We start from the raw sequence: 24,436 nt of genomic DNA, 5'->3' as shown, positions 1-24,436 counted from the left end.
ATCCTTTAGAAATATGAAGGGTAGCAAAATCCTCACAACTTAAATTGGAAATAAGAGGTTAAGGTAATACAAGCACCAAAGTGCAGCTGAAACCTCCTTTGAGAACATTTTATTTCCATGTTACAACCAGTACAACACCCCTAGGAAGAAAGCACAGCCACCATGAGCCACATCCAATTTTGGGTTAGTCATCTAAAGCAAACGAGCTACAGCAAATGTTCCTGCTGTACATTTTAAAATGTTCTCAGACACACTAAATGTTACAAACCCTCCACCTCTGAGCAGAGGATTCCTTCACTCCATCACATCTCATTGCGCCCACAAACTAGCGACTGTCACGTTGCATCACATCACATCACCGGCACTGCACGTGAGGAGAAAACCTTGTTGGCCATTAGCAACGCGACCGAACAAATTCCATCCTTAAACAGGTACACGTGCTTCCTCAGAGGCGGCACTTGCTGTGAGCTAACAGCTGTGCTTTGCTTTCCTAACCTGTTTCCCAGCTACTCGAAGCTGGAGCGTATACAACGAAAGATGAAAATCCAAACAAAAATGTATTTTCTCAGTTTTTCATACCCGCTTTTTATTGTACTCATGTTACTGAACTGCTCCAACAGCTATAATCAGTTCCTTGGGCAGAATTAAGATTAGATGAATATCTCTGCTGGCCCTTACCTCATATCCTGGACTTCGAGGTTTGAATTATATCCAGCATTCTGACGAGACAAAGGCACTAATGAAGTTTACTAGGGAGGGACAAATACCATCACTCTATTTTATGTACTTTAAAAGCTCTTGCCATGATGCTTCTGAAACCCATGACGGAAAAACGGATGCCTAAAACATTAAACGTGTTGTCAGCAACCTGGATTTTGTTCCCATCCCTGTTTGACTACCAGTGTCATGTAAGGACACAGCTCCTGACTTCCAATCTTCTCCTTTTAGTTGGCATGAGACTGGCACACCACAGAGGGAGGCAGCGGCATCACACAGTGCTGCAGCACCTGGTTTTCAGCTATGGTTATGCTGAGAGAGGGCAGCCAGAACTGCAGGAGATGACTTGTATCTCCCCCGCAAGTACTTTGGCCTCCTGCACTCAAACCATCGCAATAATAAGCAAAGTTATGCCTTTGGGTCATAGTAAGTTCTCTCACCAAATATGCTACCTTCTGCTATAAATTTTGGTAACACTTATCTACAAGGTGACTGAAGCAACATAAGGTGGAAAATCCTCTAAACCAGAGTCAAAGGCCTTGGGATACAATTAAAAGACATCCATAACTTTTACGTGCTCTAGAGCAAGAGTTACAGAAATAGAAGTAATAAGAAATCTTCAAATAGAACTGGACATTTCTGCAAAATATAGATGCAAGACATCCAGACGCATGAAAAGCAATGGCCATGGTCAGCCACACGTGCATTTTGGCTGACTGTCATTACTCAGTGCAGACAGCAAGAACACAGTATTGATATCAAAGGCTTTCAAACCAACCATCCAAACACACACAACTATTTTAAGCACAGGAAAAGAGAGAAATTAAAGAAAAAAGAAAAACATCAGGAAAATGGTAACAGAAAGAAGGCTATCAAAGGCCAAACATTTGTTTTAACCAGTAAACAGAAGAACAAAGTTGATATACAATGCAGTCATACACTTTCCCCGATATGTATGTTTCTCATCATACACTCATCAATGTGATATCAGCTTAATTAACTCTTGTTAAATCAAGCAACAGCCATGCTATGCTGACATGTGGCCAAAACAGCTTTTAAAAATACAGACTGCTGGGAAGTGCAAGTTTAAGAATTTGTTAGAGGTCAAGTAGGACATTATCTGTGGATGGTGTCTATCATGCAAATGGGACTTGTTTTGCCAGGTGGGCGTGAAAATTTGATGACCTTGCTTGCAAGTGACAAAAGCTCAGGTGTAACTAGTTTAGGATTTTGTAACTTTGCTTGATGAGTGCTACCAGAACCATCCACTGCAGCAGCACCTCTCAAATACATGCTGGACCTTAAGTAAGCAAGAGAGCCAGAGTCCATTGTCCACTTCTTCCCTGTTCTCCTACTGCACCTTCTCAACACTCAAAATACACTCCCTGTCCCATCGCTTCACCTGCACATTGCACCTCATAGTCTCACTCCATTTTCCTTACACTTCTTCAGCATCCCAGGCGGCACAGGAGATCCCGCTATTGGCGGTGGCATCTTGCAGCAAGTGACTGTGACTTAGGCATCAGATAGAGAGTTACACGGGTAATATCTGTAATCTGATCTCCCTTCTCCTCTTGCTGATGCATGCAAAACCCACCAAAAAGTGCTGCTCCTACACACAAGGCAGAACCCATGCAGTAGATGGGATGTTTTAAGTCAACTAGGGTGTCACAGTAAGTTAAAACAAAGCAAGGGAGAGTTTTGATTGTTAAATTCATAGCATCAGGATAAGAACTAAACTACCTGTTTCTTTAACTACACAACAAAAGCCCTGATTTGTGAAGTCCTTTATTTCAGGTTTATATCTTCTAGGCAGCATACATCATCTCTGGCTTTGCCAAAAAAAATAAAAAATAAAAGCACTTTAAAGTGGACAGCTGAAAAACAACAATCGTCCAGATGAGGTAGGAGTGGGTGATTGGACGTAAAAGTATTTCCATAAAAGAGAGGAGTCACCTTGAATCTTTAATTGGAGGCAAAAGAATTGCCAGAGGCATCCAGAGTTCAGTACAACTACAGGATCTGAATAGCTGGGATCTCCTGTACTGTTCACCATGGCACATGAAAATCAAGGTCCATCCATGCCTGAGGAAATGCAAGCGTGTGAAAGGGTCTTCAGCCAATGGCAGGATAAAGCTCTTCCTACAGCCACAAAAGGGCTGAGCAAATCTATGATGAGTGGCTGCAGCACACACTGGGAGCACCTGCCCTGCCCATAACCCCAAGTCCTGGTGGTCTCCTCCAATTCTTCCAGCCCCGGTGCTGCAAAGGCAGCCAGCCAATTCTGAAGCTTCAGGTCCTTGGCTCAGGCAGGGGCACCAAAGGGTGCTAGAACCTAGTTCTAGCTTTGTTCCATGTTCCAACACACAAGCCCTCCATGGTTATTGCAGAAGCTCACTTTAAAACAACTGCATTAACCAGTCATTTTTGATAAAAATGAATTTTGAAGCAGCAAGGTACTGTGGGAAGAATATTCTGCAGAAGAAATATGCGGTACTACACTAAAATAATTTAGCTAGTCAGCAATGCTGCTGATGAGCAGTTTCCAGCCCTTATTTCAATTTTCGTGACAGATGCTCTTAGAATTAGACTCTCAAGAATAAGACAGTCTTTTCCAAAAAGCAAGTTGGGACTAATTAATCCATCTCTACCTATCCAGTGCAGTGTCTTGTCAGTCTCTTTATCACTACACTATCAAATAATTACCTAGGTACTCTATAAAAGAGATCATCTAGACAAAACAGCCAAAGATTTTTCTGAAATTCAGCTATCTTACTACACTGTCTATCACCAAAATATTTTCAGAGAATTGGGGGATTAAGAAGTGGATTCATCCTGACAAGAGTAAGTCAATTTCCCTTATCTTTCAATCTCACTTGATTAATTGGATAGGCTTAAAGGACCAAAAAGCCTCGATTATACATTTAATAAGTAAACTCCTTGCTAATTATATTTAGCAGATTTTTGAACTGTAGCAATGGAGTGAATATCGGCCAGCCATGATTGCTCTGCGCCTTCTCAGCACAGCTTGGTAGTATTAATTCCCCCTGCTCCTCTCCCATACCTTCCCTCTCATGAAGAGCTTCTCATGTTTCTGCCCTATGCAGAGAAAGAATAAGGCCATTGGACATTACAGCAATTGCTGCTTCAGAGATCTGGCAACACGAAGTGAGACTTCCAAAGTGAAAATACTGTAAAACCGATAAAACTGAGGATTTGTCCTACATGCTTTTGGTGTTAGTCCGTGCAGACTGGCGTCATAAGAACAACCCTCTAAATCTTTGCTCTTTCTGAAAATCCTTTAGTTGCAAGTATTCACTTGACAGATGACTAAATGGTAACCACCAAAGAATATAAAAATGAAACCAAAATGGTTTAAGAGAGTTTGGGGAAACTATGTCCCTTGTGATATCTTAGACACAATTGCACAAAGTGGCTCTGCAATCCCAAATTTCAATAGGGTAAAAGAAGACTGTGCACATTAATGATCTCTCCTATTCATGAGCTTCAATCTGTAACCTTTACAGGGTGGGAATGCAATGAAAAGACGTAGGTCCAGCTACTATTTTAATAAGCCCATCAGAAAGTCAGCCCTCAAATCCTTTCAGTGATTAAACCAAAACAAAACAATACATCTTCTTCACTTGAGGTTTAAATAAATTGATACCCAAGAACCAAAATAAAAAACTCCTACTGAGCCTCCCAAGTACAGAGTGTTCTAGGCACGCTTGAAAACGCGATGTCAAAGGAGTAGGCTTGATGCCAGCTTAAGAAATCTCACCAACACGAGAGCTCTCTTTTCTCACAGCTCTTTTCAAATTGCTTTACAGATTATATGGATTTTTATTTATAGTTACTGAATTATTTTGTAACACTCTTAGTGCATCCACTTTCTCCCCACTCACAACAAGAGCTAAGAATCAAGGTTTACATAAAGCAGCCTAGGAGAAAATACCTAAAGTCTCCATAGGATGTTGCCTTTACCACCTTACTTTCTGCCCTCCAGTGAGACTTTCCAATGCATTTTATGGAGCCCTAAGAATCAGGGTCAAAATCCAATCCAAAAAGAGACCCTAATTACAGATGTATTTTCTTAAGCAAGAGTTAATGTTCTTCTGGATTGGCTGGGAAACCCCAGGCCACTTCCTAGAGAGGAGCAGATGGACCTAAACAATGAGAGATGCACTCTTCAATGGAAACTTTAAAATAACTAGTTATAACATGACTATCATGCTCTTTCACACCACCCAGAGTCAAATAAAATGCAGAACAATGAATGACAAAGTCATAATTTCATTTAGAGTCACAAAACATTTGATTGATGCTAAAATTCTGAAAAGTAGAGTCCTAGATCAAAAACCACGGAAGATGGTGTAACAAAAGAGTTGGAGGCAGAGATGGAACACAGGGACAGCAGAGCAGAAACTGCTAAATAGACATGAGCCGTTTTAGGGGGACTATGGTCTCCAAGAATAAACAGGAGCTTAAGGTGTGGATAACTCCACCATTTATTGCCCAAACATTTGGACGTTCAATGGAAGATGAGCCTCCAAAAGGAAAAGAGTCAATTCAAAGAGGCTGCAAAGTTACCAATTTCAAAGGAAGCCACTCCAGGAAAGAAACACAAAAATTATATTGTTACTAGAAAAAGATCCTGTGAATAACAGGAGTTAAATTATAACAGGCAGATACAGAAATCTGCATGCCCCAAAATCCAGCATCTCATCTAGAGCAAAGCCTGTACTGAAAAAAATTAAGAGGATGCCTATCAGCCTTGTGAGTCAGCAAGACCCAGGCCAAAACTGGTCCAGACATGATAGTGTAAGAATGACCAGAGAAGTGAAAAAAGGTCTATTTCTTAAGCACTTCCCTGATCAGAGGAGAGTGACTAAAAGACGGCCAAGAAAGACTGTTAATTTAAGAGAGGGATTATGGAAGGAAAGAAATACAGGGAAAGAAGCTGTTGCTAATACCCTGCAAGGGGAGCAGGGCAGCCTCAAGCAAGACAAGGTAGGTAGGACACTCCAGAAGTCCCCGTAGGTGATGCTCGCTGTCATACTGGCTGCCATCCACACAGGTGGCTCTTCCAACCTCTTGATGGACCACAATCTCCCAGAAGTCAGCTACAGATGCAGGCTCACCAAGCAGACCTGGACTAGGGGGTTTAAATCTAGTTTTTTAGCTCAGGCTTGACACTTTCTCACCCATGGCTTCACAGAAGCCGGAGACACAAAAGCGTGCTATAAAAAGGTACATTTCTTCTAAAAGGGATAAATGAAGCTGAATGTTGGGAAGTTATAAAAAGACTTTTTCTGTAGCTGGAATGAAACTCGAATTAGACGACAGATCACAGGGCAAGAAATAGGGACCCAAAAAAGCACGACTGATTAAAACTCCACAAGTGGTATTAAAGAAAGACGAGCCTTTTTTTTTTTTCCCCCCCCCAGTCGTTTTTCAATAAACTGACAGGAAAGAAACATTTGGCCAAGCTGCAAAGTGAATCTGCCCCCTTTCTCAGGCTGACACTGGGATGTGTCACCCACTGGGATGTATCACACCCCACATGCGATGCCCACAGGGGTCTCCCCCAGCCTGGGGTGCAGTCCCCCCCTGCGGGTGCCGGAAGGTGGGCAGCACCGCACAGGGGGGCTGTGGAGAGGGCTGCCTGGGGGGCTCGGGCACCCACCCCCCTCCACCCCAGCTGTCACATACGACACACGCATCGTGCGGCCCCTTCGCACGCTGTGATGGGACATAAAAGCTGCGTGAGCCATACACTGTGCCCTCATCCCCGCTCTCATGCCTGAGCATTCCAGTGAGCTGAGGAGACCCAGACAACAGCAGAAAAAGTAAATTAAAAGGCTTTACTGATGTGGGAAAGACATGGACTTTTTACAGTTACACAGTTATCAATAAAGAGTCCCCAGTCCACGGGTGCTGCCTCGGATCCATCTGACAACACCCTGTGCACACACGGGAAGGAGCAGCACGGCTATACAAAGGCTTACGAGCGCACACAAGGCTTGTAGCACGATCTGAGCACACAGAACCAAGATAATAAAGCAGATAGTTACACCGGGGAGCTGTAATTCCCCTGAAGCGTAGAATATAAACTCTGTAAATGGCATGAATCACCCGAGCCACAAAGTGGGACTGAAGCCCCATCGTTCAAAACGTACTGCCTGGATCCTCCTTCCTCCCCGCAGTTGTACGACAGCAATCCATGCGGTACCACCCCGTTTCTCCTCCCCTGCAAACAACCAATGTCTCACTAACGCTCTCCTCCTCTTCTAATTCCCAGCTATGACTTTATTTATATTACCCCGGTGTCAATGGGTCCCAGTCACAGGCACACTGCAACCTCCATTATGGTACGTCGTGGTTTTGACCCGGCCAGCAACCAAACACCAGCAGCCACTCGCTCACCTACCCCACCCCAGGGGATGGGGGAGAAAATCGGAGGGATAAAGGTAAGGAGGGTCGTGGGTTGAGATAAGAATAATTTAATCAGTGAAATAAAATAATTATAATAATAGAATATACAAACAAGTGATGTACAGTGCAATTGCTCACCTCCCACTGACTAATGCCCAGCCCGTTCCCAGCTAGTGATCCCAGAGAAAAATCCTGAAAATGCAATTGCAGGAGAGAGAGAAAGAGAACTTCCTGGCCAACCCTCATCTATCTATTAAGCATGACATCATATGGTATGGAATATCGCATTGGCCAGTTGGGGTCAGTTCCTCTGGCCATGCTCCCTCACAGCTTCTCGTGCACCTGCACACAAGCAAAGCAAGGGAAGTTGGAAAGTCCTTAATTTCTTAGCAACAACTAAAAACATCAGTCTATTACCAACATTCTTCTCATACCAAATGCCATACTAAATCCAAAACACAGCATTATTCCAGCTACTAAGAAGAAAACTAACTCTATCCCAGCCAAAATCAAGACGCCATACAACTATTTTCTCATCTTGACATAGCACTCAGGCCCTACCCATGAAGCAGGTTTTGGCTATTCTTTACAGGCTGCCAAAGTCTCAATACACAAGTGAGTGAATGCCAAAATAACTCTCACATAAAAATTACTCATGCTGGAAATCTAAAATGTTACAGGAGTCTTTCCTTCCAAAAAAGGAACTACAGCTATTTGGATTTCATTCCAGCAAACATTTTCAACAACAGATATGCCTTTTAGTCTAAAGCAAAAATTTCCATCAGAAAGGATACAGCAACATTTTACCAGATTCTTTGATGAAAAAGACCACTCAGAGGTAAAGGTGTTTGATAATTGAAATTTTTAGTCAAATCTGAATGCTAGTATTCATCTAGATACCAAAAAAGTACACTGGAGCTTGTTTTAAAATTGAAAATATTGTATTTGCTAAATTATGTGCACGCTTTTGTGAAGCATATACACCTGTGTTTATAACCTCGATTTCCCACATCTTTATTTCCATTGTATACATTTATCAAGACCAAGGAAAACAGAGCAAAATTCCCTTGGACCAAATTTGAGAGTCCCTTAAAGCAGGAGCATTTCAGTCATATTCTTTGCTCATCTCTGCTGCTGATACGGAAAGGTGAGGGGGAGCTTCCCAAGACTCCGGCTCAGAACTTGGCACCTCCAATGTCAAAAAGGCCAAGATCACCTCACTCGCTGAAGCCAGCCCACTGGAAAGGAACAGAACTTCTTGACATCAGCCCTAAGAGCTGCAAGGTTCGAGTTGCTCTGACGCTTCCTGATGGATTTGATCTACTACACTTTGGCAACCTACAGCACTAAAGGATTTAAAACAACGTCGTGACGTCGCGCTAACAACCCTTCGCGAGACCCGGGGTAACGAGACACGCTCCGAAAGGCAGCTCTGCCTGCGCGCAGTGCTGCTGATGCCGATTTGCACATCCCACACCACGCTTTCTGGCCAAGGCTAAGGGAGATCGCACACTTATTTGTAATCACTGGTGAGGAAATTATAACAAAACGTTGCCATTTTGTCAGGATACCATCTTAATAATCTCAAACAAAAAATGCTGAGATTTGTGGTTCTTTTTTAAATGATCACAGTGGCTGTGACCTAAGTTTTAAGTTTTCCAGATACTATATATGATTTCAGAGCTGCTTTTTTTTTTTTTTGGGGGGGGGGGGGGAGGGGGAAGGGAGCACAATGACATATCTCAAAAAAGACATAAATGGGATAGAAAATTTAACATTAAAATTCTACATTAGAACAGTAACTTAGCTTCTTCAGCTCGTTACTTTTTAATATAGGACATTAGGTATATTGCTGAGGGACTAAGGCCAGCATCAGATCACTAACTGATGGTATGTTCAGACTAGCTGGACAAGAAACAGGCACATTTCAGAAAACTGTAACGGATCCTCCTCAAATATGCCTAAGAGTGTGACCAATTCTCTTATCACCACAAGTGTAATTTCCCCTGGTATCTTTCTATTTACAATCTTTCTCTCTCTTGCACGTATGAACAAACCCACACTAACTGAAATTACTGTTTTTTTCTCTATGTATTTGCTTTTGTTTATGAACACATTAACACACAGAACAGAACAGGAGAATAATACCTAGTAACAGACCATGGATACACTAGAAGTTCTTAAACATACAACAGTTTAAGCACAATAGGTGTTTATTTAACATAAGAATTTATAATTTGATTTATTTTGTGACTGCTGAGTTACAGCAGTAGCAATCCATTTCTTACTAACTATAGAATCCAGGAAGAAGTAGGAAGCTGAAGCCACCAAGTGCTTTGGACTCGTCCCAGCAGCTCCTCATCCTTCTTGTGTTGAGGACTCCAGAGCTGAACACAGTACTGCAGGTGGGGTCTCACGAGAGCAGAGTAGAGGGACAGAATCACCTCCCTCGACCTGCTGGCCACGCTTCTTTTGATGCAGCCCAGGATACGGTTGGCTTTCTGGGCTGCCAGCGCACATTGCCAGCTCATGTTGAGCTTCTCATCCACCAGCACTCCCAAGTCCTTCTCCTCAGGGCTGCTCTCAATGAAAGGCAGGTCTTGCTTGACTAACGCCATCTCTTCTATGATAAGGTGACCCAGTTAGTGGATGAGGGAAAGGCAGTGGATATCATCCACCTAGACTTTAGTAAAGCCTTTGACATCATTTCCTACAGCATTCTCCTGGACAAACTGGCTGCTCACGGCTTGGACGAGCATGTTCTTCACTGCGTAAAAAACTGGCTGGATGGCCAGGCCCAAAGAGTTGTGGTGAATGGAGTTAAATCCAGTTGGCAGCCAGTCATAAATGGTGTTCCCCAGGGCTCAGTACTGGGGCCAGTTCCATTTAATATCTTTATCAACGATCTGGACGAGGGGATAAAGTGCACCCTCAGTAAGTTTGCAGACACCACCAAGATGGGTGGGAGTGTTGATCTGCTTGAGCATAGGAAGGCTCTGCAGAGGGATCTGGATGGGCTGGATCAATGGGCCAAGGCCAGCTACATGAGGTTCAACAAGGCCAAGTGCTGGGTCCTGCACTTGGGTCACAACCACCCCATGCAATGCTACAGGCTTGGGCAAGAGTGGCTGCCCAAGTGGAAAGCTGCCTGGCAGAAAAGAACCTGCAGGGGTTGGTCAACAGCCAGCTGAATATGAGCCAGCAGTGTGCCCAGGTGGCCAAGATGGCCAATAGCATCCTGGCTTGTATCAGAAATAGCATGGTCAGGAGGGCTAGGGAAGTGATTGTCCCCCTGTATTCAGCACTGGTGAGGCTGCACCTCGAATGCTCTGTTCAGTTCTGGGCCCCCTAGTACAAGAAAGACATTGAGGTGCAGGAGCGTGTCCAAAGGGCAACAAAGCTGGTGAAGGGTCTGGAACACAAGTCTTATGAGGAGCAGCTGAGGGAACTGGACTTGTTTAGCCTGGAGAAAACAAGGCTGAGGGGAGACCTTATTGCTCTCCACAACTAGCTGAAAGGAAGTTGCAGCAAGGTGGGCATTGGTCTCGTCTCCCAAGTAACAAGCAACAGAACAAGAGGAAATGGCCTCAACTTGCACCAAGGGAGGTTTAGATTCGATATTAGGAAAAAATTCTTCACCAAAAGGGTTGTCAAGCATTGATGCAGGCTATCCAGGGAAGTGGCTGAGTCACCATCCCCATAGGCATTTAAAAGACATTAGATGTGGTGCTTAGGGACATGATTTAATGGTGGATGTGTTAGTGTTAGGTTAACAGTTGGACTTGATGATCTTAAAGGTCTTCTCCAACCTAAACGATTCTATGATCTTCACTGGTGCTTGGCAAACCAGAGGTAAGCAGTGAGCTGGGAATGGGCAGCAGGGACATCCTTCTCCCACATCAAGGTGAGCTGTTCAGGCTGTCTGTCCTTCTCATGAAATCACAGCTCAACATAATCCCACCTCAGAATCAGCAGACTGGAATACGTAAGTGCTTCTCAGACTTCATATTAACCGACCTGTGGAGCTATGAGAACATATTTTTTTTTTAAAAAAAAGATTATTTTGGTAGTGAAGATCAGCAGTGGAGTGTCAAACTCAAATACCTGCATGCAGTTTATCTAAACTGGGGATTAGTCACTTCACAGATGCAAGCATAATTGACAATTCCAGTGCATTTGTACTCTTCCAAAACTAATTCTCCTTGAACCTCAAATGCTTCCCTACAGTGCACTGACAGTCTGGTGTCCCAGCATGGGTCCAGCTCTGTGTTCTCTAAAATCTGTCTTATTTAAGTTTCCCATTATCTGGGCTATCTCTGTTTATTATTACTGTGCAGCAGCGAAACGGCTGCAAACAGGATTGTTCAACAGAAAGGACGTAAGATTGCATGGTGGAAGTGGTCTAAAATGTAGACACTTATTGTCCCATCCCTGGAAGTGTTCAAGGCCAGGTTAGATGAGGCTTTGGGCAACCTGGTGTAGTGGAGCATTTCTCTGCCCATGGCAGGGGGGTTGGAACTAGATGATCTTTAAGGTCCCTTCCAACCCAAACCATTCTATGATTCTATGATAGATAACAAAAACCTCATTCGTCCAGGATAAGATGGTTTTGCCTCTCAAAGATAAAAAACAACTTGGAATGAAGTAAATCCCTACAAAAAGACAATCTCAGAAAGAAAACTTGAACTCAAATTCATGCTTTCTTGCTGTTATTTACATTTCCAGTAAAATCCAACAGTGGTAAATTTTAACTGTAGACTATGTAAAAAAAAAAATCCTCTGCCTGGAAGATTGTAAACACACAAAATTCAAACCCGAATGAAAACTAGTAATCAAAGAAACCCCACTATCAGTCCGTAAATACAAACCCCAAAATACAAGCTCTCAAGTCCATTTCTAGCAGTGCTGCAATTATTTAACCAGATGTCAAGTGTGCCAGGTCAAAAATAAGAACAGCCTTCTTAAAGGCAGGCAACATGAACATTAAAAACCATAATCCGTCTCTCTGAAAATTCATCAGAAAACAGTACTAACAAACCTCCCAGGGCTCTAAAAATGTGAAGTGAAGCATGACTGCAATGGAATTCTAAAATTGCCAACAGATTTGAAAGAGGTTTTACCTACACATATATGCACAAGAGAGAAGAAAATTTTATATAACTAAAAAAAAAAAGTGATCTAGGGCATACAGCAGGCACCTGAAACTGTGAGAACCCACTCTCAGATTTGGCTACTCATTCTACTCCTAACAATGCACAGTGATATTATGGAGACCCATCTGATGAAAAGTGCTTCGTAAGCCTGGACTTTGCAAGAACTCATGAATATGTGAGCCCCATCCCGTTACGTTCGCATCATGCTCTGCATCGTGAAAAGACCTACTATGTACTGAGGCACTCTTATTTCAAATAGCAGCATCCTGCACCTAAAAACTCCTCCTGATAAAACTGAAAGCCAAAATGCTTGCATACATCAAAGTACTTCCAAAGAAGCTAGTGTGCTGTACTCTGATATTCCAAAACCTATTATCGGAAAACGTTGCTGTAGAATACCAACATCTTTACAGGTTTCCCCCTCCCCTCTTTTTTAAAGGAGCAACAAATTACCTGTAACCTAACGAGAGGATGAGTGCCTACAACTGAATGGTCGGCCACAGTGGGCCTACATCTGTGGACTGGTTATATTCTCTTCTGTTCCTTTCATTTCATATAAATTATATTTAATGCACTAAACACATGCTTGTGAAAGTAAATTAACACAAGTCGTCACTAGAATACACGTCACAAAAGCTATTCAATAGCAGTGCGTTTAATTGTACCTCTTATTGTTTTATGGAACACACCTAACACCTTAAAACATAATAACAAGCATGCCTATGTATTTCATGAAAATACAGAAAATATCCAATTAAAATGCAGCAGGGCCAATTTGATATCAATGCAGTATTATTAGCATAAGCTTCTTCCCTTATTAAAAGCTGATTCTGCCATTCCTACAGATATAGACAATTCTGCGCAGAAAGTAAACACCTCTTTAAATCAATGGTACTTTTTACAAAGTAGGATACTGCTCAGCACTAACAAGAGCAGTGAAATTGGCCCTTTGTGATTTAACTGTACAACATCAATTACACCTGATTAATTTAATTTACAGAAAAGAAAAGGAGAATACTGGTGTCTCTACCTATGAGCCCATTTTGATGTCAATGGTAAAAGAAATGGGTATCTTCCCATCCTGGCACTCTCATCCTCTGCCTTGAGACACCACCTTTCAAATGGGGCTTGCATGCCAGTGGCACATCTCTATTTCGACTGCAATAGCATTAGAGAGGAAAAAGTGGGGGAGGAGGAAGAGACTGTATTTTTCAGAAGCACCCAGATAGAATGGGAGTCCATTCACCAAGCAATGTAGGACCACATTGTCAAAGTTATAGACTTGTCTAAAAGACCTACACAGACACTGTCCCAATGAGATTTGTCAAAGGCACCAATGTGAAACAGAAGACAAGAGAGTTCAGAATTCAAAGTTAGTTACTCTAGCTACTGGCTGGTAGTGCCCACTGCAGCTACTGTACTGAGATTATTGTGATCTACTAATTGCACAAACAGATTCATCACCAAACTGTCTCCTCTCCATATCTAACTGTTTGCTTATTGTCTAAAAATCCACTACAATTATTGTGCAAATTCCTTAACCAACCCTGCCAAATCAGTTCTCCTTAACTTCATGCATTGCGCAAGTACAAGATAACGCTTCAAATTTCTGCATAGAGGGAACTCGGAACAGGTACTTCATTTTGATTATTTGTAAAATTGCATCACTGAATCCAACATCGCTGTCATTTGTGCATTTCACTGAAACAGCTGCAATGTCAGGCAGAACTGCAACATACACTGACACTGGGCAGCAGAACCCATGAGCAATCTTCACAGACTCAGAGAGAATATTCAACGGTGACACACTGAAAAAAGTCTAGGTTTCTTGAAACTATACTAAAAATCTCAGCTGTCCAAACGAGTTTCATGCCTGCATGATTTTACATTACTCAGTTTTACAGAAATAATTGAGAGAAATAATTACAGTGTCAGAAGACTTATCTTCCCAATTTTTCTATGAGAAAAAGTCTGAAAGGATTTTAATTACCTTGCACTTGTCTGGACAATTTTTAATTTTTTTTCCAATCACATGTTTATATTCTTCCTAAGGATGTTGCTCTTACAGAGAATTATACTGCAACAATCCATAAAGTAGCTAAGATTGAAGAAGATGCTTTGAGGAGACCTCTTCCTCCAGATCAAAGGTAGAGTGACCTAAGATGCTTTCACTTTTCATCACTGCCCTTATACTTGCAATAAATGTGCCAGAGTTCATGCAAGCCCTCCCTAATCCAATTTTAAATGAGCTGGCTTAAAACAGAGTAAGAGATAATTAGCCACAAGAACTGACACTGGAAGAATACATCAGTAATATCTCAAACCACCTCAGCTATTTTAAAATTGGATCTGTTCACACACTTCAGTAGAGATGTGCATCATGCTGTCAGAGCACATTTCAGAGAAGGTACATAAGCCATTTTGTTTCAAGTGAATCACTTCAACAAAACCAGTATAGTTAATGTAGTACAAACCAATAAAGATAAAAATTAGAAGATATTTCAAGTCAATATCAAGCACTTCGGTGGTTTACATGATTACTGTGAAAAATAGAAGCGGATTTGACAATTTAGAATTAAAAGCAGTCACAACTCCCTCACTCTGTTCTTCAAACAAACAAAAATATTTTTAGAAATATCCAAACCATTTACTCAAGGAAGAAAACAAACCTCTGCTGTCAAGTTCCTCTTTTGGCATCTAGTGACTCAAGACAGAATACCTGTTCTGCTAATATCTGCTCATAGCCCTCAAAAACAAAAATGGATTTTGTCTCCCCAGTATGAAAATTGTCAAATTCAAGAGCAATAGCAGCGCAGAGTATGTTTCCATATCTTGTTGCTGTTATTAATTAAATCCCATTTGCTGCTCCTGAATTGCTATTATTTAGTTGCACTGGAGGGGTGTGTTAGAAAGTAATGGAAGATGGATCAACAGCTGTAGTTATTATGAAAATTATGGCAGCACATCAGAGGAATTGCAGCTGTTCAATTCATGCAAATAAGACCTACTTGACAATGACTATAATTACACAGTATGTCAAACAACATAGCTGGAGTAAAAGTAGAGACTACATATTTTAGAAAGCCAAAAGATTTCCATTTAATCATGCTCACATTCCGTAAACTCCTATTTAGGGATAACAGGATTCACTTTCTGTCACTGGACTCACAGAATCAGAAAGGTCTAAGTCTCCCAGGTGCACTGTCCTGTCAGCAGTGCAGTTGTCAAACTCTGTACCTCTCTGCACGTTTAACAGGCATTTCTAACACGGCCTGCACTCAGAGGCCATGGTCAGAGCTGAAGTTCCAGCTCACCAGGTGCTGTGTAGACATCAAGAAAGATCTGGCCCCATCTAGTTTTGAAGCAAAGGAGGATTACTTCCGAGTGGCTCAGACAATGCAGATACCATCTCCTCTATCCAAAGCCTGTTCCTGATACCTGGAGCAGCACTGGAATACTCTAGTTTACCTTGCTTAGTGTTACTTTTGAAAATAAGTACTTTCAGCTTTTTCTGGACAATTCATTTCCCACTTCAGGCGCTGAGGCCCTCTTAAAGAGCACATTTCCTCCTCTTAGGTAAAAACTTCACTTCATTTTCAGAGAGGCTGTGCACAGTGCTTAACCTGTTATATCTGTAGGCTGTGTGCACATTAGCAACTGTTTAAATCAAGTGACATTTTATTATTTTAGTTTCTTCCAGTTCCTGTTCTGCATTTAGCTTCTTTAATTATAGCCCTCGGTTTTTCTCAAGTTGTTTCATGATGGCAAATCCCTGCACCTGCACAGGAAAAAAAAAAACAAACAGGGACAGAACCTCATTTGCTTTCCTCTGCATCTCAAACTCATTTCCAAAACTCTACAGCACAAAGTTATGTTACAAATAATAAACCCAGAACACAAAATACCAGACTACTGGAGAATTTTATTTATTTTTACTTATGACAGCCACATAAAGAGACATAAGAGGATATACAGTTTTGCAGTTCTACTTCTCCCTCAGGGGTGAGAAGTTAGAGCCACTTGGTCTATGACACAGTTGCTAAAGTGCCTCACTGCTCTTGTTTTACACAGTGATTCAAACTGTATAACCTGACAGTAAATAACCTTTCCTCTGTACTATCAGGAAACCCAGCCTTTTTTCCTGCGAAGTCTACTGACAAAGCCCAGTTCCTTGCCTTGGAATTCAGGGATCTGACTCCTGGTAAAAGTGGTACCTCAAGCTTCCCACATTTCATAGGTACAGTCATTAAATCACTGACCCAACATGACGTCTACTCAAATTGTTGATCTTACCTGAAATCACACGCCGTGGTAAGTTCTGCTCCTCCTCCAACAGCTTTCCCTTGGACTAGTGCAACACTGATCAAAGGCAATCTACACAAAAGAGTTTTACAACCAAAATTCATGCTTTTAGTCTTCTAGAAATTATGAAATGATTCAAGCAAACCATCTCTCTGCTAACAGATAAGCATACTGTTCCCACTCAAACTACATCTTTGTGGGTAAGTAGTACAACACCAGTTCGACTTATGCACTATGTTATGAAAAACACGTTACACATTACACCTAAAAAGACTATCTGCAAAAAGGAGTGACAGGACAGTGACACAAGACCCTGCACTAAGCCAGTACACTGCAGAAAGCAGTAGAAAGGGACATGAAGAACTGCATCTCAGCTATCTGAAAATACTGAGATTCAGCATGATATCTTCAGCAGCTTCTTCAGAATGCTACTATCTCAGTCATCAACAAACTTTTTTTTTTTTTTTTTTTGGGGAACAAAACCATCCTTTGAGGATGGCAACAATCTGTTACCTTTGATGGTGTTGTATTTAATCATGCTCAAGGTATGTAATCATGTTCATAGTAATTCAAAGGACAGAGGGAAGGAAGAGTATGAGACTATGTAGGGAAAACATCTTTCCCCACTGCCATTGTGAAATGAATATTAATGAATAACGACTGACTTAGGATAAGACAAGTTCCCTAAGAAACAAAGACAACTGGTTAGTCCTAGACTTTGCATGCTGATATAGCTGTTTCATCTTTTACTCCAAAGAGATATTTAAACTCATTGAGCAGTTTTGAAACCACATTCAGAAGTCAGCTTCCCAATCATGATCACACGTTTGGTTTTACTTCTACTTTAACAGAAGCACCAACAATTACTTATGGCCCAAGTTCACTTATAAGCTGCAGAACACTTCATGCAATACACTGCAGGAGTGGACCCACTGGAAGAGGGTAACCTGATTTTTCCTATGGTCTATGGAAAACCAGAAGACACAGAATCATAGAATGGTTAGGGTTGGAAGGGACCTCAAAGATCATCTAGTTCCAAGCCCCCTGACATGGGCAGAGAAATCCTCCACTTCACCAGGCTGCCCAAAGCCTCATCCAACCTGGCCTTGAACACTTCCAGGGATGGGGCATCCACAACTTCTCTGGGCAACCTGTTCCAGTGCCTCACCACCCTCAATGTAAAAAAATGTCTTCCTTATATCTAATCGAAATCTGCCCTCTTTCAGTTTAAATCCATTGCCCCTTGTCCTATCACTACACGCCCTTATAAAAAGTCCCTATCCAGCTTTCCTGTAGGCCCCCTTTAGGTACTGGAAGGCTGCTATAAGATCACCCCGATGATCCAAGTCCCCTTACATCTACACTCTGATCCATTTGAGGCTCCTCCTTCAGGATCACAGTCAGCCTCAGCTCCCTCTGAGGGAGACTGATCCCATCTACAACAAATGTCCCCAAACAGCAGTTAGTGCTCTGTCTGAACCATAGCTTCAATATACCCTAAGTAAAGACACCTGAGGTGAGGGCTTGATCTTCATACATCTTCCTCTCCTCTTTGCTTTGCCCCATCAATTTTGATTACATGGAGACCAACTTACACAAATGGATTGTAATTCCAATCCTGAGGATTCCTTACAGTACTAAGACTCCAATGTCCTGGGCAGTTCTACAGAATGGTGTTAACTCATAACACTTTCTCATATAGATTATTTGAAAACAAAGAATATTTATCTTCAAAGAGCTCTGAGCAGAAAAAAAAGACCGAACGCTACCACACATGGATTTAATAGAAATGTGATTTCTTAAGGGAAGCTAAATCTAAAGGAAAGGAAAAACTGTTTTTCAGAAATACCAGATGGCAGAACTGAATGCATTCCTCTTATGAAACAGGAAGATTAAATAAATGCATTCAATAAGCTTTACCTGCGTAGGCTGCATAAGCTGGCCCTGCTTGTTTTTTAAGAGCTACCGATTTCCACTGAGTTATAGAAGTCAGCTTCAGAAACTTTGAAGGCCTAGGTTTCCTTAACTCCAGGTTATCTCCTCGCCCTCCATGTGTAAGCCTACATGGTTCTTTTCTGTTCCAATCTCTGAAAAGTCTAATACTTGCAAAATGTCAAGGTCTAATTTAAATCCATAAATACTTACCTGATTAACATATGCGAATACAAGGTCTGGGATTCAAAATTACATACTTAAAACTATGTATTTAACTTTAAACATCTTGTTAAAGAGTTAGCCAAAACATATTCTAATCCTTATAATTACTTCATAAAGAAGAGTAAATAAAATGTATTACCTCATAAGTCTGGTTAAGGTGTTTTGCATAAACATGCACATATTCATCCCATCCTATAAAGAAAAGGATATTAAAAAATCCTAATGTGAAGCAATTAAACACACAGATGGAGCAGACAGGAGTATAATTGTATTTACTCTAGCTGGGTTTTTTCTCTTTGATTAATATTGCCTGAATTCCAGCCGAACTTCACTATGCACAAATAGAAAACCTAGTATAAATCAGGTTAAAAAAAATAAATCAGAACTCAATTAATTTATATGAATTTCAGTTCAGATTAAGCCACTGTTAAAGTAACTGCAATACTGAATTTCTATGATATGAAATTTTACATCCTTTCCTGTTCTCACTCCCAGTTAAACATCCATAATGCTGAGTTTTAAAAGTCTGTACAAGAACATCGAGCAGTGCATACTTTTTACTGTTCCAAATCCATAAAGTTTTAGACAAGACACAATTTACCAACTACACTTTTTTTTTTATTGTTTGGGCAAAAAGTATTTCAGTCAAAAAAAAAATCCCAAACCAGAAAGAAGATACTTCTTATCTCTCTCCTCCTTTATGTTTTACATCAGCTTGCAAACAATAGTGAATAGAGAACAATTGTTTCCTTCTCTTTCAGTGAAAGAGCTAAGGGACTTCAAATTAAATCAGTTGCTGATAGGTTCAAACCAAATATTTTTCCTACAACGTGTAGTTAAACTTACATTAAAGGCATGTTTAAAAATTTCAGCATGTTAATTTACAAAAAGGCTTTTATTTATCACAATGCAGCAGGGCATTGCAACCTCTAGAAGACTACATGAATTCAGGAACAGCTAGATAAACTCACCACAGGAAAATCAACAAAAGGTTATTAAATACAAAGTAACACCTCTAGCTCTAGAAGTCTTAGACACAAATTGCTAGGGACTAAAAGAATATTTTGAAGCAAAATCATTATCTACCTACCTCCCCTGTTCTTATACTCTTTCTCAGACATCCAGTATTGACCAGGAACTCAACAAATGACTGGGCTAAATATCCCAGTATGATCATATTGATATACCTACTGAACATCACACACTGAACTACACGTGCCATTTAATCCAGATATTAAAAAAAAATATGTTTGGGCACCACAGAATTAAAAAAATCAATAGGTAAAAATTTCAGAATGTCTTAAAGAAAAAACCCCAAACACCACGCCAAAAAAGCCCCAAACAAGTGGCAGGAAGAAAAAGAACAAACAAACATCTCTCTACTGGCATTTACTCATTTTTAAAATGCAGTTTTACAACGGTTGGCAAGTTCAAGAACCTGCCTTAATTAAAAGCTTCTGACTCATATCTCACAGAAAGAAAAGATACGCAGTAAATCTTCAGTACATCTTGGAATAGGACCTTGAAATAACAGTAGGTCAACTTCAGTTGATTTATTGTCCATTTATTCATATGCCCCCAAAACCTACTCTGCCCAACACCAATCAGCATTATGGTGTTTAGGGACAAATCTCTGGCAGATAAAAAGGGCCATGACAATCGTTACACGGGAACCAGTGAATTCAGTTTCATTACATTAAAGGCATGTTTGAAAATTTCAGCACATTAATTTACAAAAAGGCTTTTATTTATCACTGTAGCCACCTCCTACAGGCATTAAGACCAGTGGCAATATTTCCAATCCAAATTAAAGAACAATCAAATCCTCTGTGATAGCTGTCTGAAGAGTTAAGTTCAAAACCCACACAAACATACAAGGTACCAGTTCTTGGACATGGACTGGCACAATTCCCATACTACAACCATCAGGATCAAGCTGCAAAAAAGGTCTTCAGAGAAAGTAATTTTTCCACTTCATCACAGCAGAGTCCTTGCATTCAAACTGGCCATCTCAATTTGTATCGAAATCTAAAATGGTAAATATTAATGCCAGAACAGAACAGCTTGATAAACAAATGCAGTTACAACTGAGCGGACAAAAAGAAAGGTCTTCGTATTCTCAGGTGGTGGAGAGATTACTGTGTATCACATGGAAAAAATGCCTGCACAGAAAACACTCTGGAAATAAATCACAGGTACGTGACTCCTGGTCATCATAACCTTCAAAGCTGCCTGATATGAAAAATAAGGCTACTAGTCAGAGTATTTTATCTGAGTAAGAGAGATGTTCACTGGAGTCCAGTGGAATAATCACATTTTCAGCTCTAATGCTGTCCTTGGAGTAAGAAGAAAACTAATGAGCAGAAAGGGAGGTAAAATACAGCATGCGCTACATATGGAAGAAAGGGATTAATAGTTTGTGGTGGGGCTAGAGGAGGCAGAGAAGAAAGTCACCTTCATAAAGTAGAAAACGGTACCGCTGGCTCTTTTTGCTGCAAGAGCTTAGAGTTCACTTTCACTAGAGACACAACAGTATTTCCAGACCATCTCCAACTGCTTGAAAGTCCTCCCTCCACAGCTTACCACTTGGGAACCTCTATACTAGGGCTTCTAGACAGGGACCAAGGAAAGTTAAATTCTCCTTCATGCCTCTTTCCTCTCAGCTGTTCCTTCAAGAATCTCTCCTGCTTTCAGCTAGCCAGCTTTGCAAGTCTCACTCCTGAATGCGGTTATTGTTCTTAGGAACAGGACTTACAAGGACAGAAAGAAAAATTATTATTATTATTTCTTTTTAATTTCACTATTAATTTTTCATCTGTGATTTGGCCACACATGTTAGAACTCACCAAAGAAGAGCAGGCAAGAGACCCAGGTTTGTTTTAGGGTTAGGAACAACTGAACGTGGGAGGAGGAGGATGAAGAGGAGGAGGAGGAGGAGGATGAAGAGGAGGAGGAGGAGGAGGATGAAGAGGAGGAGGAGGAGGAGGATGAAGAGGAGGAGGAGGAGGAGGAGGAGGAGGAGGATGAGGAGGAGGAGGAGGAGGATGAAGAGGAGGAGGAGGAGGAGGAGGAGGAGGAGGAGGAGGAGGATGAAGAGGAGGAGGAGGAGGATGAAGAGGAGGAGGAGGAGGATGAAGAGGAGGAGGAGGAGCCACTAGGGGGCACGAAAATCCTTCAGCATTCTTGGCTATTATTTTGCTTTTCCTACACCACAGGGAAAGACAAAATGTATCATAGACTATGAAAAATACAATCTTCCCTCAATCAACTGGTCGCATAAGAGAAAAGTGTTTTCTGTACTTACTAAAAGCTATGGGCTAAAGCAGCCTTGCAAAAAAAATAAAGGAAAAACATACTGGTTCAGGCATGAAGCTATTCACTTTTTTTTTTTTGTCTTAGGGATGCCTGTGAACAGAAAACTTAACCTAATGCTCTTTTAACCTGAAACCAGACAAAACTTTCATCTGCAATGAGTTAGCGAGCAGAGTTCTGCAAGACTAAAGAACAATAAATGCTATTCCTTATTCTGTTAAAGTATTATTTAATAAAGGCTATTAAATCACACCAAACAGACGGTTTAGGAGTTGGCTATTATAAAGAAACTCTCGGTTCAGGATAAATAGTTTGAACTCTCTCAAGGAAATAGAAAGCAACCATGTTTAACCATTCTTGGAGCATTTCTGGTGACTCTTAGACTTACATTTCAGTACTTGCCTGAGATCTAGATTCTTTGCAGAGAATTTTCAATAAAGTTATAATTAATACCTGTGCATTGATTTCTGCCCAGTAGATCTGTTATGGACCTTAATCCTTACAGGAGTCCTCTCTACCACTGCAGTGGCTCCAAGTAATTTGTATAAACATATACACAGAATACTAAATGTCAAAGTGTATGGAAGCAGAACCAGAGAATTACTGAATGCAAATCTCCAAAAGAAAGTCTAGACTGCAGATAAGAAAAGAATTGGCCCATATTTGTTTTCAGCTCCTTTTCTGTTGCTATAATGATAAAATAAGCTGAAAATTTCATATTAAAACAACATCAACTAAACCCCAAAAACAGATACATCTATGTTTTTTAAAATGACCAGTGCTTATAAAGCACCCAAATGAAAACTCCCCCCCAAAAATTTATATCTATAAAGCGTGGTGTCTCTATATTAAGATAAGCATTCTTCTCATGGTGTTCCACGAAGGAAACAAAGTCTCTTGTATCTTTTGAAAACTGGACGGTCCTATTTATTTTATCAAGCCAGAAATATTTAAGACATTGTGGGTTTTTTTTTTATGAAATTTAGTTTAATCAACAGAAATAAATCCTCACTGAAGACAAATACCAGATTAATCCATTTTTGAGTTGGTGTTCTTACTGGAACGTTCAATTAAATGTTTAATTTGTGCAGTTAAATTCTGAAACTTGGAGTGGCCACAAAAAAAACACCAGGATGCCAGTTACCATAGCTGCAAGCCAGGACATAAGAGCAGCACAGGAAGGCCTTCTTCCCCTGTCATTGACAAAGTCCTATCTCATGCAGTGCCAAGAATCAGGTATTAACCCATAAAAAGAATTGCAGCACAGGTGAAAGTTGTCAAGAGAGGGTGGTAAAAGTGAAAAACTACCATAAAACCCCATAGTTACACACGACTCACCTGACTGGACTACAAGCTCAATGTCAAAGCTCTACAGCACAACAATTGCATCTGTTTTCCCATTTTATACAGGTCCAAGCACAGTTTTGACAAAATTCAAACCTTTCTGTAATAGCAGCCATACTATTACATTTGGTTGCATTTGCTGCTTACATTTGGTTTTCACTTTATAATATATGAGAAATGATTACTTGTATATGCTTTTAAAGGTCAAACTACTGAAGCACAGGTTATTTGATGTGTAAATTCAGCATATACTGCTCTGAAAAACTGAAAAGATATTTTTAGAAGAAAGAGCTAAAAAGAACATGCAATGCAGGAATTCAGAGTTATGAATCAATTACAGTAACACTTAAGCCATGGCTTAAAGGATCTGCCAGCATTTTTTTAACCATTAAAAGCTCTATTCTGTGACTTACATGTCAAACACAGCAGAGGCATAGCACCACATCTCTGTCTGAAAGGGATTTCAGAATATCAGAAAGCTGATTTTTCTTCAAAACTTAATTGGTATCACTACTTGCCTGGGAGTTGGATATTGCTTTGACAGCATTCAAATCAGATCCTGAGCAAAAGGTGTTTCCTGCACCATAGATGATAAGGCCTTTGCCATCCTTCCAGTTTTCCAGTTCAGTTACCCTCTCCTGGAGTTCTAGCATCATAGTACCTGTCACAAGAGAGAAGCAGCAAATTTTTTAACAGGAATTTATATCACCATTATGGTTTACATTTCATTTTTCATCACCAAAACCAAGCTATCATTAATAAATGATTGGCTTAAAAACACAACACAAAGCATCACTTTAAAACCCACACACAAGCACTGACATATGTTTTTTCCCCTCAAAGGTGTGCTTCCTGAAATTCTGAAGGTTATTCTGCAATTTGTGCTACACAGAAAAAAAAAAAAATTAAAAATGCAAGGGGGAAAGCATAAACTCTACCTGATTTATTCTTGTTTGCATGCATTCAGGACACATGAACTTACATGTATCTATCCAGACCTGTCCATCTAGTAATTC

General features: G+C 40.7%; 1 protein-coding gene across 1 annotated transcript in view; it reads right to left on the bottom strand.

Annotated features, from left to right (window-relative positions):
• The window catches only part of ECHDC1 (ethylmalonyl-CoA decarboxylase 1), a 38,408-nt gene that overhangs the window by 3,245 nt on the left and 10,727 nt on the right, over positions 1 to 24,436 (bottom strand). The window contains exons 3-5 of the mRNA XM_086632090.1: positions 23,939 to 24,081; positions 18,904 to 18,956; positions 16,599 to 16,679 (exon numbers count right to left, since the gene is read on the bottom strand). Of these exons, the coding sequence (XP_086488216.1) occupies positions 16,599 to 16,679; positions 18,904 to 18,956; positions 23,939 to 24,081 (277 nt within the window). The remainder of the gene's footprint in view (positions 1 to 16,598; positions 16,680 to 18,903; positions 18,957 to 23,938; positions 24,082 to 24,436) is intronic.

This window comes from Tauraco erythrolophus, chromosome 2 (genome assembly GCF_009769465.1).
Source record: "Tauraco erythrolophus isolate bTauEry1 chromosome 2, bTauEry1.pri, whole genome shotgun sequence".
Lineage (NCBI taxonomy): Eukaryota > Metazoa > Chordata > Aves > Musophagiformes > Musophagidae > Tauraco > Tauraco erythrolophus.
Note: the sequence above shows the minus strand (reverse complement) of the source record. Positions and strands in the feature narration are given on the sequence as shown.